The 12,128-nt window shown below is 38.5% G+C and overlaps 1 protein-coding gene across 1 annotated transcript in view; it reads left to right on the top strand.

Moving 5' to 3' along the window:
* TBC1D30 (TBC1 domain family member 30) overlaps window positions 1-11,915 on the top strand; it is a 115,930-nt gene extending 104,015 nt beyond the window's left edge. Inside the window, 3 exon segments of the mRNA XM_036761646.1 lie at window positions 7,993-8,199; window positions 8,360-8,419; window positions 10,637-11,915. Coding sequence (XP_036617541.1) covers window positions 7,993-8,199; window positions 8,360-8,419; window positions 10,637-11,400 — 1,031 coding nt within the window. The 3' untranslated portion in view covers window positions 11,401-11,915.
* The last annotated feature ends 213 nt before the right edge of the window (window positions 11,916-12,128 follow it).

Below are 12,128 nucleotides of genomic sequence, written 5' to 3'. Positions count from 1 at the left end.
CTTTTGCTGTTTACATTTATTCAAGGTAGTTTACATTCTCTGTGAAACTCCAGTCACATTCCTAGGGTCTGGCCTATCCCCCCTGCATGAGTAAACTGAGAGTAATAATAATGGTGATGATGATGATGATTCTCAACATTTATATCGTGATTGCTACGTGCCAGGCATTGTGCTAAGACCTCTAAGTGATATACCAGACACCACACAGATGGTAAGTACCAAAGACAGGATTAGAACCTGGGTCCTCTGACTTCAAATCTGGCACACTTCTCTGCTGAAACGAATTAATGTTATAGATTATATGTTATAGCAATTATGGTATATCATATAATGATAAAATATTCTATATGATGAAATATATTGTTATAATTATATTAATATATTATGCCATGTTATTATAATTATATTATGTTAGTATAATAATATTATATATATAATTATATAATATATAGTACATATATAATAGCATAATATTATAATAATAGCTAGCACTTATACAGCACTTTAAAGTTTGCAGAGCGCAGGATAAGTGGTATCTCATTTGATCCTAACAGCAATCCTGGGAGAGAGGTACTATTATCCATTTTGCAGATGAAAAGAATGAGGCTTAGGGAGATTTAAATGATTTCTTGTCCAGGGTTATATAGCTAGCAAGTGTCTGAGGTAGAATTTGAACTCAGTCTTCCTGACTCTGAATCTAATATTTTAACTTCTGAATATGGTCAGATCTCCTTAATCTTAAAAAAAAAAGTTTTCCTGTGCCCCTCCTGATCAGTGGTGTGCTGGTAAGAGTATGACAATTGTCTCTCCAAGGAAAAAAAGTACATACACCAACTTTTAAGTTTAATCTGTATTATTAACATTTTTTCCATCATTTTCTTAAGTCTAGACAATTAATAAAGCAATAAATCAAGCCCTGATTTGTAGCATTTGTTAATTTCTGACCCAAAAATGCTCCCACTGAAAAATTTAACAAGTAGCTCCTGTACCAATTCACTCCAGCATACCTCTGCTTCTGTGGTGTTAATGTGATTAAAGATCTTCCCTGACCATTAATCCCATTAATAGGTCTCAGCTGGAGCTAGTTAAGGGAAGCTTGATTAGGAGAGACTTGTTTGTAGGAAGGCCCACACCCTTTTGCTGATTAGGTCATGATAGGTGTGAAGCCCTCGGGCCCTAAAAAGGGTATATATATATATATATATATATATATATATATATACTCTGAGGGTAGCCTTAAGCTCTCAGAACCACAAGGGCTCTCAGGACTTTGGGGAAAGAGGGCTCAAGAAAGCAGACAACTAGAATTTGTGAGTGCATGCTTATGGGAAGGCACCAGCAGAGGGGAAAGTTACAGATGACTTGGCTCCCTGCTGTGTTATTGTGTTTAAAGTTCTTTGCTGTTGTAATGAAATGGACTTACTGGTTTTGGGATATAATTGCTGCTATGTTGAATTGGGGTTATTGCTTTTGGGATGTGAATGATCTCTTAGAGGGTAGGAGATTCTCAAAAATGAGGTTCTGATGATTTTAAGTCAGACTTTGATGGCACAGGGAACTCTCAGGAAGCTCCCTCTATCAATGCAGATCAATACCTGCTTAACAACTAAGAGTCTTAAAAAGTTGGCCTGGGGGACCAAGAGTGACTTGCTCAAGGTCATACAGCTAGTAATATATCCCAGGCAGACATTAAACCTAGTTCTTCCTGACTGTGAGACCAGCTTTCTACTGACAACAATATGCTGTAATTGACAATTACAATTATGTATGTATATTTTACAATTATGAATTATCCTAATGAGAAAGGGAAGAAGATACTGAAAGGTTTTACAGTCTTCTTTCCTTTTCTTTGCATCCTGAAACACACTTTCAATGATGATTGTTAAGTTCACAATGAAAAATACTTGTTAAATTAGTGTCAAGAGCTGCAATGAGGCTGAGGAAGATGAGCACTGAAAAGAAAAAGACTATAATCCAAGAGTTTGACAATTTGGGTCACTTTAAAGCCTGACTGCAAAGGTTTGAGTAAAGAGTCAGTAGGGAAGAAATGGAGACATCAAGCATAGGCAACTATTTAAGATTTTCATTTTTAATGTGACTTTAACAATCATCAACATAAATATTTCAATATACAAAAAAACCCAAGAAAGTTTCTTGTATAAGAAACTGCAAATTTCTCTTAGCTTTTTTTTTTAAGAATACCTGAAGCTCAAATTTAACAAGGTGGTAACAACACTGCACTAGTTGTTTTTATAGATAATTTTTGTTAAGAAATTTAGCAGACTGCAAATTAAAACAACTATGAGCTACCACTCCACACCAATAACATTGGCTGATATGACAGAAAAGGAAAATGACAAATGTTGAAAAGGATATGGGAAAATTGAGACACTGGTGAATCTATAAAGCAGTTTGGCATGATACCCAAAGGGCTATAAAACCATGCATACCTTTTGACCTAGCAATACCACTACTAGGTCTGTATCCCAAAGAAATAAAAAACAAATAGGAAAAAGATCTATATATACAAAATATTTATAGCAGCTCTTTTAGAGGTGGCAAAGAATTGGAAATTAAGGGGAATGTCCACCAATTGGGGAATGGCTGAACAAATTGTTGTATATGATTATGATGAAATACTATTGTGCTATTAAAAAATAACAAACAGGATGCTCTCAGAAAAACCTGGAAAAAACTTGCATGAATTAATACAGAGTTATGTGAGCAGAACAAGAGAACATTGTACACAGTAACAGCAATATTTTACAATGAACAACTGGGAATGACTTAGCTATTCTCAGCAATATAGTGATCCAAGACAGTTCTTCAGGACTTATGATGAAAAATGGTGATCCATCTGCAGAGAAAGAACTGATGGAGCCTGAAAGCAAATTGAAACATACTTTTTCTTTACTATCTTTATTTTTCTTGGGGTTTTTTGTGTGTTTTCTGTCACAACATGACTAAGATGGAAATATGGTTTTCATGACTGAACCTATATCAAATTGCTTGCCTTCTCAATGAGGGGTGGAGAGGAGGAAAGGAAAGAATTTGGAACTCAAAATTTTTTTAAATGATTGTTAAAATTGTTTTTACATGTAATTGGGGTAAAAATAAGATATTAAATTAAAAAAAATAAGAAGTTTAGCAGAGCTAAACTACCTGTACCCTTTGACCCAGCAATACCACTACTTGGTGTATTTCCAAAGATGATTAGGGGAAAAGGAAAAGAACCTATATGTTCTAAAATGTTTCTAGCAGCTCTCTTTGTGGTAGCAAAGAACTACAAATTGCAGGGATGCCCATCAATTGGGGAATGGTTAAATAAGTTGTGGTATGTGGTTGTGATGGAATACTACTGTGCTAGAAGAAATGATGAGCTCAATTATTTTCGAAAAACATAGAAAGACTTGCACAAAATAATGAAGAGTAGAATGAGCAGAACCAAGAAAATATTGTCTATAACAACAGCAATATTGTTTTAAGAGTGACTTTGAGCAAATAAGTTATTTTGACTATTATAAATACCCAAATTAACTATAAAGGACATATAAAGATACATCCAGAGATCTGCGTCCAAAGAAAAAAAACGGATAAATAGATATATGTACAGAACAAGTTTATGTGTGTGTGTGTGTGTGTGTGTGTGTGTATCTGTGTGTGTATGTGTGTGTGTATTTGTGTCTAAACCATCTGGGGAGGGAGAGGAAGAAAAAAAAGGAACTTACATGATAATTTTGGTGTATATTTGAAAGGAATAGCAAGTTGTTCGTAGTAGATTTGCAGTTTCATATGCAATCATCTTTTTTTATTGTACTATGTTATGGAAATGTTTGTTTTATTCTATAAATTAAAAATAAAGAAAAAAGTTTAGCAGAGAAGGGGAGAAAGATGAGATGGTAGCTAGGTGGATTAGAAGCTATATCAGTAAGGCAAGTGTCACAATATCGATGGTGACTATGAATATTCCTGTATAGTTCTGTATCACAGAATATGAGACTCTTCATATAGAAGGCAGGATGCATGACCAGCTATGTTCTTCTTTGGCCATTAAAAACTCCAGAATGACCTGGTCACTTTCCCAACCATATCACCCATTAGCACAGTTCTCCACATTGATTCCTCTATCTTCAGGGTGATGAAATTGTCAGCCCAAAGCAAATGTAAAATTTATCACATATTCTATTTTTAAGGAAAACCGCATCTCGTAAATGTCTGTACAATTATGGGCCATACCACTATGTGTTTTATCTTGCCTCTGAGTTAGTTTTGTGATCTGTTGTAGACTCATGATATGACTTGCAGTCATTTCCCTTTTATCTCAGAATCATAGATTTAGAGCTGGAGGAGAGCTTAGAGCTCGTCTTGCCCGATCCCCTCATTTTATAGATGAGGATACTGAGTCCCAGAGAAATTAGGTGATTTGATGAAGGTGACATATACAATAAGTTGAAGAGATGGGATTTGAACTCAGGTGCTTGGACATTCTTTCATTGTAGCACACTCTCTCACCCACATTTTAGATATTTAGGGGAAGAAAAGCTAATTTTTTAGGATGTGGTAAAATAAAGCCCTTTATTCTCTCAGTGCTCCATAGGAATTACATTTCTGTCATTGTATATTTCCCTATAATATGGCAAGAGTTCTGGATTTGGAGTCAGAGGTGCTTGGTTTGATTTCTGACCATAGGCAATCTGGACCTGGGATTTGAAACCACATGCTGGCTTTAATTATTAAGCGGTTTTATTGAATAAGTTCTAAGATGCTTGAAGAAGTGCTTGGTTTCATTTCTGACCATACTACTTACTACCTGTGCGTGTGTGTGTGTGTGTGTGTGTGTGTGCACGTGCACACTTGTGTGTGCATGTGTATGTGTGCATGTGTGTGAGTGTATGCGTGTGCATGTGTGTGTGCATGCATGTGTGTGTGCATGTGTATTTGTCCTTAGATTGGACCTCAGTTTTCTCAGCTGTAAAGTGGGGATAATGATGTTTGTTTCCCAGGATTTTTTTTTTTTTGCGGGGCTTGATAAAATGAGAGAAACTCCATAAAGCACTTGTAAACTAGGAAGCACTCCACAAATTCTGACTTAATTATTTTAAATAAATCAGCACATAAAGAAAAGTTAAGACAACTCTGAAGTACCACCTCACACTTATCTGATTGGCTAACATGACGGAAAAGGAAAATGACAAATGTTGGAGGGGATGTGGGAAGACTGGAACACCAATGTACTCTTGGTGGAGTTGTGAACTGATCCAACTATTCTGGTAGAGCAATTTGGAACTATGCCCAAAGGGCATACCTATTGACCCAGAAATACCACTACTATGTCTATAATCCCCCCGAAAGAAAAGGATCTATATGTACAAAAATATTTATTGCAGATCTTTTTTTGGGGTGGCAAAGAGTCAGAAATTGAGAGAATGCCCGTCAATTGGGGAATGGCTGAACAAGTTGTGGTATGTGATTGTGATGGAATACTATTGTGAAATTAGAATGGATAAGCAGGATAGTTTCAGAAAAACCTGGGAAGATTTATATGAACTAATGCAAAGTAAAGTGACCAGAGCCAGGAGATCTCTGTACTCAGTAATAGCAATATTATACAATGATTGGCTATGAGTGACTTAGCTATTCTCAGTAAAACAATGATACAAGCCAATTCTGAAGGACTGAAAAATGCTATCTATCTCCAGAGAAAGAATTGATGGAGTTTGAATACAGATCAAAGCATGCTTTTAAAACTTCGTTTTTCTTGGGCTTTTTTTTTTGGAAGGGATGCAGTCTGTGTTCTCTTTTGCAACATGGCTAATATGAAAATATGTTTTGCATGGCTGCACACGTACAGTCTATATCAAACTGCTTGCCTTCTAAAGGAAGGGGGATGGGAGTAAGGAAGAGAGAATTTGAAACTCAAAAAATTATTAAAAATGAATGTTAGAAAGTGTTTATACTTGTAATTGAAGAAACTAAAACTAAAACATTTTTAAAAAAGAAAAAATACTTTTAAAGAAATAAGTACATGATGACTGTCCAAGCCCCATGGTTTGTTAACCTTTTGAGGATCATCCTGCATTCTAAACTAGCCTATTGGCTTTTCTCACATTGAATACTGAATAAGGATTTGAACTCTGAGTCATATTTCCCATATAGATCATAGAAACCCTAAATAGTTGGTTATCAATAGAATTAACTTGTATTTGTGTAGTGCTTTAAGGTGACCGAATGCTTCATTTATAACAATCCTGTGATATGTGGTGTAAATGTTATTCCCATTCTAGATAGGGAAACATAGTCACATAAAAGGTAAGTGCTGGACCTAGGATTTGAACCCATGTCTGCTTAAGAGGAAGCATGGTATAATGAATAGAACGCTATACATGGAGTCAGGAAGACCTGGTTCAAATCTTGCTTCAGATACTTACTAGCTATGGGACCCTGGGCAAGTGACAATTTCTTTGAGACTCGCTTTCCTCATCTATAAAATGAGAGGATGGGTAGGATGACTTCTGACACCCCTTCTAGTTCTTTTTTTTTAATTTATACCTCTTCTAAGTTCTAAGACTATGAAGCTATGATAGGGTAATGAGGTGCTGGTCTTGCAGTAGAAAAAGAACTGAGTTCAAATTCTGCCTCAGACACTTACTAGCTATGTGATTCTGGTCAAGCCATATAACTCCAGTCTGCTTCAGTTTCCTGATCTGTAAAATGCAGATAATAAGAGGCCCTTCCTCCCAGGGTGTCGTGACAATCAAATGAGGTACTTGTAAAGTGCTTTGTAAACCTTAAGTCATTATTTACGTTTAGCATCTATCTTAGTTTCCTCATCTGTAATTTGGGGATAATAATAGCATCTACCTCCCAGGGTGAGGATTGTGAGAGATTGGTAAAAGTTAGGTTTCCACAGAATAATTAATTGTCAGCTTGAACAAAGAAGGGAGTGAAAAACTAACCAAGGCAGATGGGCCCAGACAATCAGAAAACAACTGTGGTTTGGAGAAGACCCCAAGTCCAGGATATCGGCAGAACCTGTTTAAACCAGCCAGAGAACAGTCAGGGCCAACGACAGGACAGGATAGGGTTAAATCACGATTGCGAATGCTTAATGGAGCTCATGAATGTAAGCAGACACACCCCGCATAAACTTAGAGCCTCATTGACTGAACATGGGATGTATGAAGGCGGGGGGGGGTGGACATGCTAAAACATATGAAAGGGGAACATACAAGGAAGAGTGTAACCCCGAAGGGAGAGGGGAGGAATTGCGCCGGATTATAAAGGGCGCAATATAAAGGATTATAAAGCTGATCTCGCTTTGGTATGCTGCACTCCCTCTTCCTAAAAAAGAGTGGAGTCTGCTTCTGGCCAGAAAAGTTTTCTGATTCCTTTGGATTCCTCAACAATAAATCGTCCTTGATACCTAAACCTCTGCGCCAAGCATGTTTCTAACAGGATCCAATGAGAGAATGTTTGTAAAGTGTCCTGCAAGCCTTGGACTGCTCTATAAATATTAGTATTTATTTTTGCAATTATTTACTTCTCGTGGTCTCAGTTTCTCTCTCTGTAAAATGAGGGGCATGGAACTGATGACTTCTCAGGTTATTTTAGGATTATTATTCTATTACTCTATGATCTTGATGCTAGGATTCACTCGAGCATTCTACCTCATACCTGACATTCAAAGAAAGAATGATACCCCCCAAAAAGAATACATTGGCAGAGTTTGTGTGTTTATACGATGCTTCCAAGCTAGTCATTTACATCAGGAGGAAATGAAGCAAAGTGTTTTCTGAGTCACACCAAATAAATGCTAAGTAAATTCATTCCTCCTCCTCCTCCTTTTTGTTCTTCTTTTCTTCTTCCTTCTCCTCCTCTTCCTCTTCCTTTTCTAAGGATCATGCAGCATTTTATTCCTATTGACTGCCTATATCCCACTCCCCATACCAACTCCTTTTCCTTTGTCTCTCTTTTTGTTTTTCCTGATTATAGATCCAAGTGAAGAACAGAGTCTGGGCTCTAATAACATTGCTGAGCTGAGCCCAGGAGCAATTGATTCCTGTCGCAGCGAGTACCATGCTGCCTTTAACAGCATGATGATGGAGCGCATGACAACAGACATCAATGCCCTAAAGCGGCAATATTCCCGAATTAAAAAGAAGCAGCAGCAGCAGGTTCACCAGGTGTACATCAGGGCAGGTAATGTGAAGTTTTGCTTGAATCAGTTTTCCATGATCCAAACCACTGTGAATAAGTGAAGCAAAGAGCCTTTGGTCATCTGGCCAATGGCAGTACAACTGCTGTAGTCCTGTGGAAGAAACCACATGCTGAGCACATAATTTTTATCTTGTTTTATCAGGCTCCAAAGAAGAAAAAGATCTTGGAGTCTTGTTAAATTCCAAGGACCACTTAACCAATGGTATTTAAACATGCCTTTGATCACTGGGCTTGTGGAAATGGGTTTGCTGATTCTGATAAGTGTAAATCTCTTCCATCCTTGGACTTGAGTCCTTTGATTTTTTAGGTGTATTGCCCCTGAAAATCAAATTTAATGAAATTAACAGCAGTAAATCAAATCACACACCAGTCATTTATGTAATAAACTCACTACTAAACTTTCCACTACTTGCACCCTTTAAAAAGACATACCATGACAATGAAAAAGTAAAATGCTCTGGAGTCTAGTGAACTCTCTTGATTAGAGCAGGGTGCTTTGGATGACAAAGTCATGGATTTATAGATTCTGTGACCTCAGTTGACTTTTCTCCTACTCTACTCCTAATCACATGGGAAACTGGTGAGAGAGAGTAGGCAGTTCAGTACAAAGCCATCACCTCTGCTGGAAAAACCATTCAGACACGTGCCCTACTGTGGTAGGTCAGTAGTATCTTGGTGTCCGAAGGGTGACATGTTTCTGGTACAATTTTGTGACACTCTTTTCCAAGGATTGTTAAATGTTTTTTGATTTTCCATAATCCCAATCATCAATATGGTTGAAGGCTTAATAAATGCTGCTAGCTAGTAGGTTGATTCTGATCAAATAGCTTAATGGAAATGATATTTTCTCAAAACTAAACCAAGACATGCATTTACCATATTCTTTAGAGAACTGTGACTGATTTTGAACAGAGAGTGAATTTTTGTTGCTTAAAATAGAGGACTGATGAGAAACAACATGAAAAGATAGACTCAATTTTAAATCATCAGCAAGCAAAAAGTAGGGTGCTTGGGCTTATGGCATGTTGCTACTGTTAATTAATAAATAGCCCATTGGCTCATGCTCTGGATCCTAGGGAATTAATTCATGAATTTAGAGATGGAAGGGAGCTGGCTAGTCTTGTTTTATAGAAAACTGGTTTGCTCAAAGGTTTACAGGTACCAAGTAGGAAAGGTAGGATTTGAACACAAGTCTTTTGATTTCAAATCCAGCATTTTCTTCCTTGTATCACATTTAGAAACAAATCTCATGGAAGTAGTTAGTACAACTTGTATTTAGACTAACCCAGCAGAACTGGGACCAGGGACTGGACTTTCATAATCCCCTGTGGCCCTTCTGTTTCCATTGCCTCCATCAGGATACTTGTCACTGCCATATCAAAGAAAGTTGTAGCTAGTGCAGTTAAGTATCTTTCCTCTTGTCCACCCTCATTCACCACCAGATACTTGCTATTGGGCATTGTACCATATTCACAGATAGATCTTCTTCCCTTGCTTACTTTGGCTTGCTGCTACCACCGCTGGGAGACTGGAGGGGATATATGTGGCAGAAAGGGATGGGAAGATGGCAGCAGGAGACAGATGTGGAATGAGGGCCCAGAAGGAGTAGTATGGATGACTTGTCTTGGCTAGGATTGGGGAGGCTGTGATTACATGGAATTTTCAATACATTTCCATGACATCTCTTATCCCTCTGGCTCTTACATCAAGGAAAAAAATAGTGTTTATTTTTCCATTCTCTTAAAATTCTGACAGCTCTTATTCCATTATTGTCACAGTTTCTTGCTAGCTTAAAAAAAACAACAACAACAAAACTCCCAGTTTCTAGGTACTTTACCATTTAGGTGGTTCCTTGTAAACAAAAGATTAGTATGCCAAAGAATGAGCTTGAGATCAGTAAATGAAGAGTCAGAAGCTTTTATGCCATAGATTGCCCTGTCCCATTAAAGGAGGCAAGATGGTGGAGTGTAAAGAGCATCTAAGTTGGAGTGAAGGCCAGACCTGGCTTTGAATCCTGCTTCTGCCACTGTCTGTGTATCTTCGGGCAGGTCATTTATCCTCACTTGGCTTCAGTTTTGTCAGTAAAATGAGACTGGACTATATGGCTAAGGTTCTAAGGTTACCTGCAGCCCTATATCTAGGATTCTGTGAGGAGCCAGAGCATGAGCAATGGGAGGGAAGAGATCAGATCTATGGAGTGTGTGAAGTTCAGCTTTGAATAAATCTGCTAACTATTGGGTCAATTCTAGTTGAATAATCTAATGATTTTGCTCTTAGTCACCTTATTTTGCTTTAAGTAGAGGGGTGGATGGGCTCTCACACAATGTCTTTTTGGTGGTTTATAACCAACCTCTCTGAGATGAAAGTATTTCTCTGTGTTTTTAGCACTTTTCACGTGCACTTTTAACATTTCTTTCAGATAAAGGGCTAGTGACCAGTCTCCTCCCATCTCAGGTAAATCATTCTCCAGTTATAAATCACCTTCTTTTGGGAAAGAAATTGAAAACAACTAACAGAGCTGCCAAAAATGCGGTCATCCATATTCCTGGTCACACAGGAGGCAAACTGTCTCCTGTTCCCCATGAAGATCTTAAGACCAAGCTCAACTCTCCTTGGCGTACTCACATCCGTGTTCATAGGAAGAACATAAGCAGGACCAAGAGCCATCTGGGCTGTGGGGACACCATTGGGCTGATTGAAGAGCAGCATGAGGGCTGTAAGACCACCAGCCTGGGAGCAGCAGAGGATGTGCCCCCCACCGGTGTAGAGAAGTCTGGGAAAGATGGTGGCAGCTCTGAAGACAGCATGAATAGGACAATTGATGGGCAATCTCCTGAGCCTGTGTTTAGAGATGCCAATGCAAACGTGGCAGAGGTCCAGTTGAAGTTAGAAGCTTTGGAACTAAATGAAGGGAGTGCTGCTGAAACAGAACCCAGGGCTAACCAGACCTGCCACCAGCATGGACCTGAGCCACAGCTCCCTGTCAAGCCTCCCCAAGCCAGCTATCCAAAAGCACCCGTCTTTAGCCCATTCCCGAGTGTCAAGCCACTTCGGAAATCAGCCGCAGCCAGGAATTTGGGATTATATGGCCCAACAGAAAGAACCCCAACTGTCCACTTCCCCCAGATGAGCAGAAGCTTCAATAAATCTTCCAGTGGTAACAGCGGTACCAAAAAGCGATGATGTCCTATTAGTGCTGTATAATCTGGGTCAGTCATTTTTCATAGTGTTGTGGGTGTTCAGTCTCACAATCTCCAAAAGAGTTTTTATTTTCCAGGTTAAAGAAAAAAACAAAACAAAGGGACGGGCAAAGAAGAGTGCAAAACCAGCATTATGAGAATTGTGATTCTCACAACAGGAACTAGAGAGGAGAGTTGCAGTGTGGGACAACCAGTGACCACATCCACCCAGGAAACAAAGGGAGTAAAGAGGATTTTGTGGAACTGTAAACTTGTGTGGTTTTAGTGTGAAGTATGTTTCTACTTTTTCATTGTGAGCTGTTTAGAAAGGTTTATCTTACTCCAGACTGTTAACCCTTATTCCTTCCTCCTATGCTATGGGCCTCTAGGGTCCCAGTGACCACTCCCCAAACCTCCAGTTTGTATATTTTATCAGCATTCACACACAGGTACACATTTGCTTGCTATGACAAGAACTGTGGAATATAAGATTTCTCATCAGTTTCACCAGCTTCCTTTCTCTCTCTCTCTCTCTCTGGGTGTGTGTGTGTGTGTGTGTGTGTGTGTGTGTGTGTGTGTGTACATATTTGCATATGTAGGCATGTTTTCCCTATGGTGGTTTCTTTTAGCTAGTGTCAAATTTTCGTTTTATCCTCATGCTAAAAGGCCTGGGAGGAAATCTAGATAGCTTTTCTATAACTTTGTATTTTTGCCTAGTTACCTACTGAATGC

The sequence above is a fragment of the Trichosurus vulpecula genome, chromosome 5 (genome assembly GCF_011100635.1).
Source record: "Trichosurus vulpecula isolate mTriVul1 chromosome 5, mTriVul1.pri, whole genome shotgun sequence".
NCBI classification, from domain to species: domain Eukaryota; kingdom Metazoa; phylum Chordata; class Mammalia; order Diprotodontia; family Phalangeridae; genus Trichosurus; species Trichosurus vulpecula.
The sequence above is the reverse complement of the archived record's forward strand: the minus strand, read 5'-3'. Positions and strand labels throughout refer to the sequence as shown.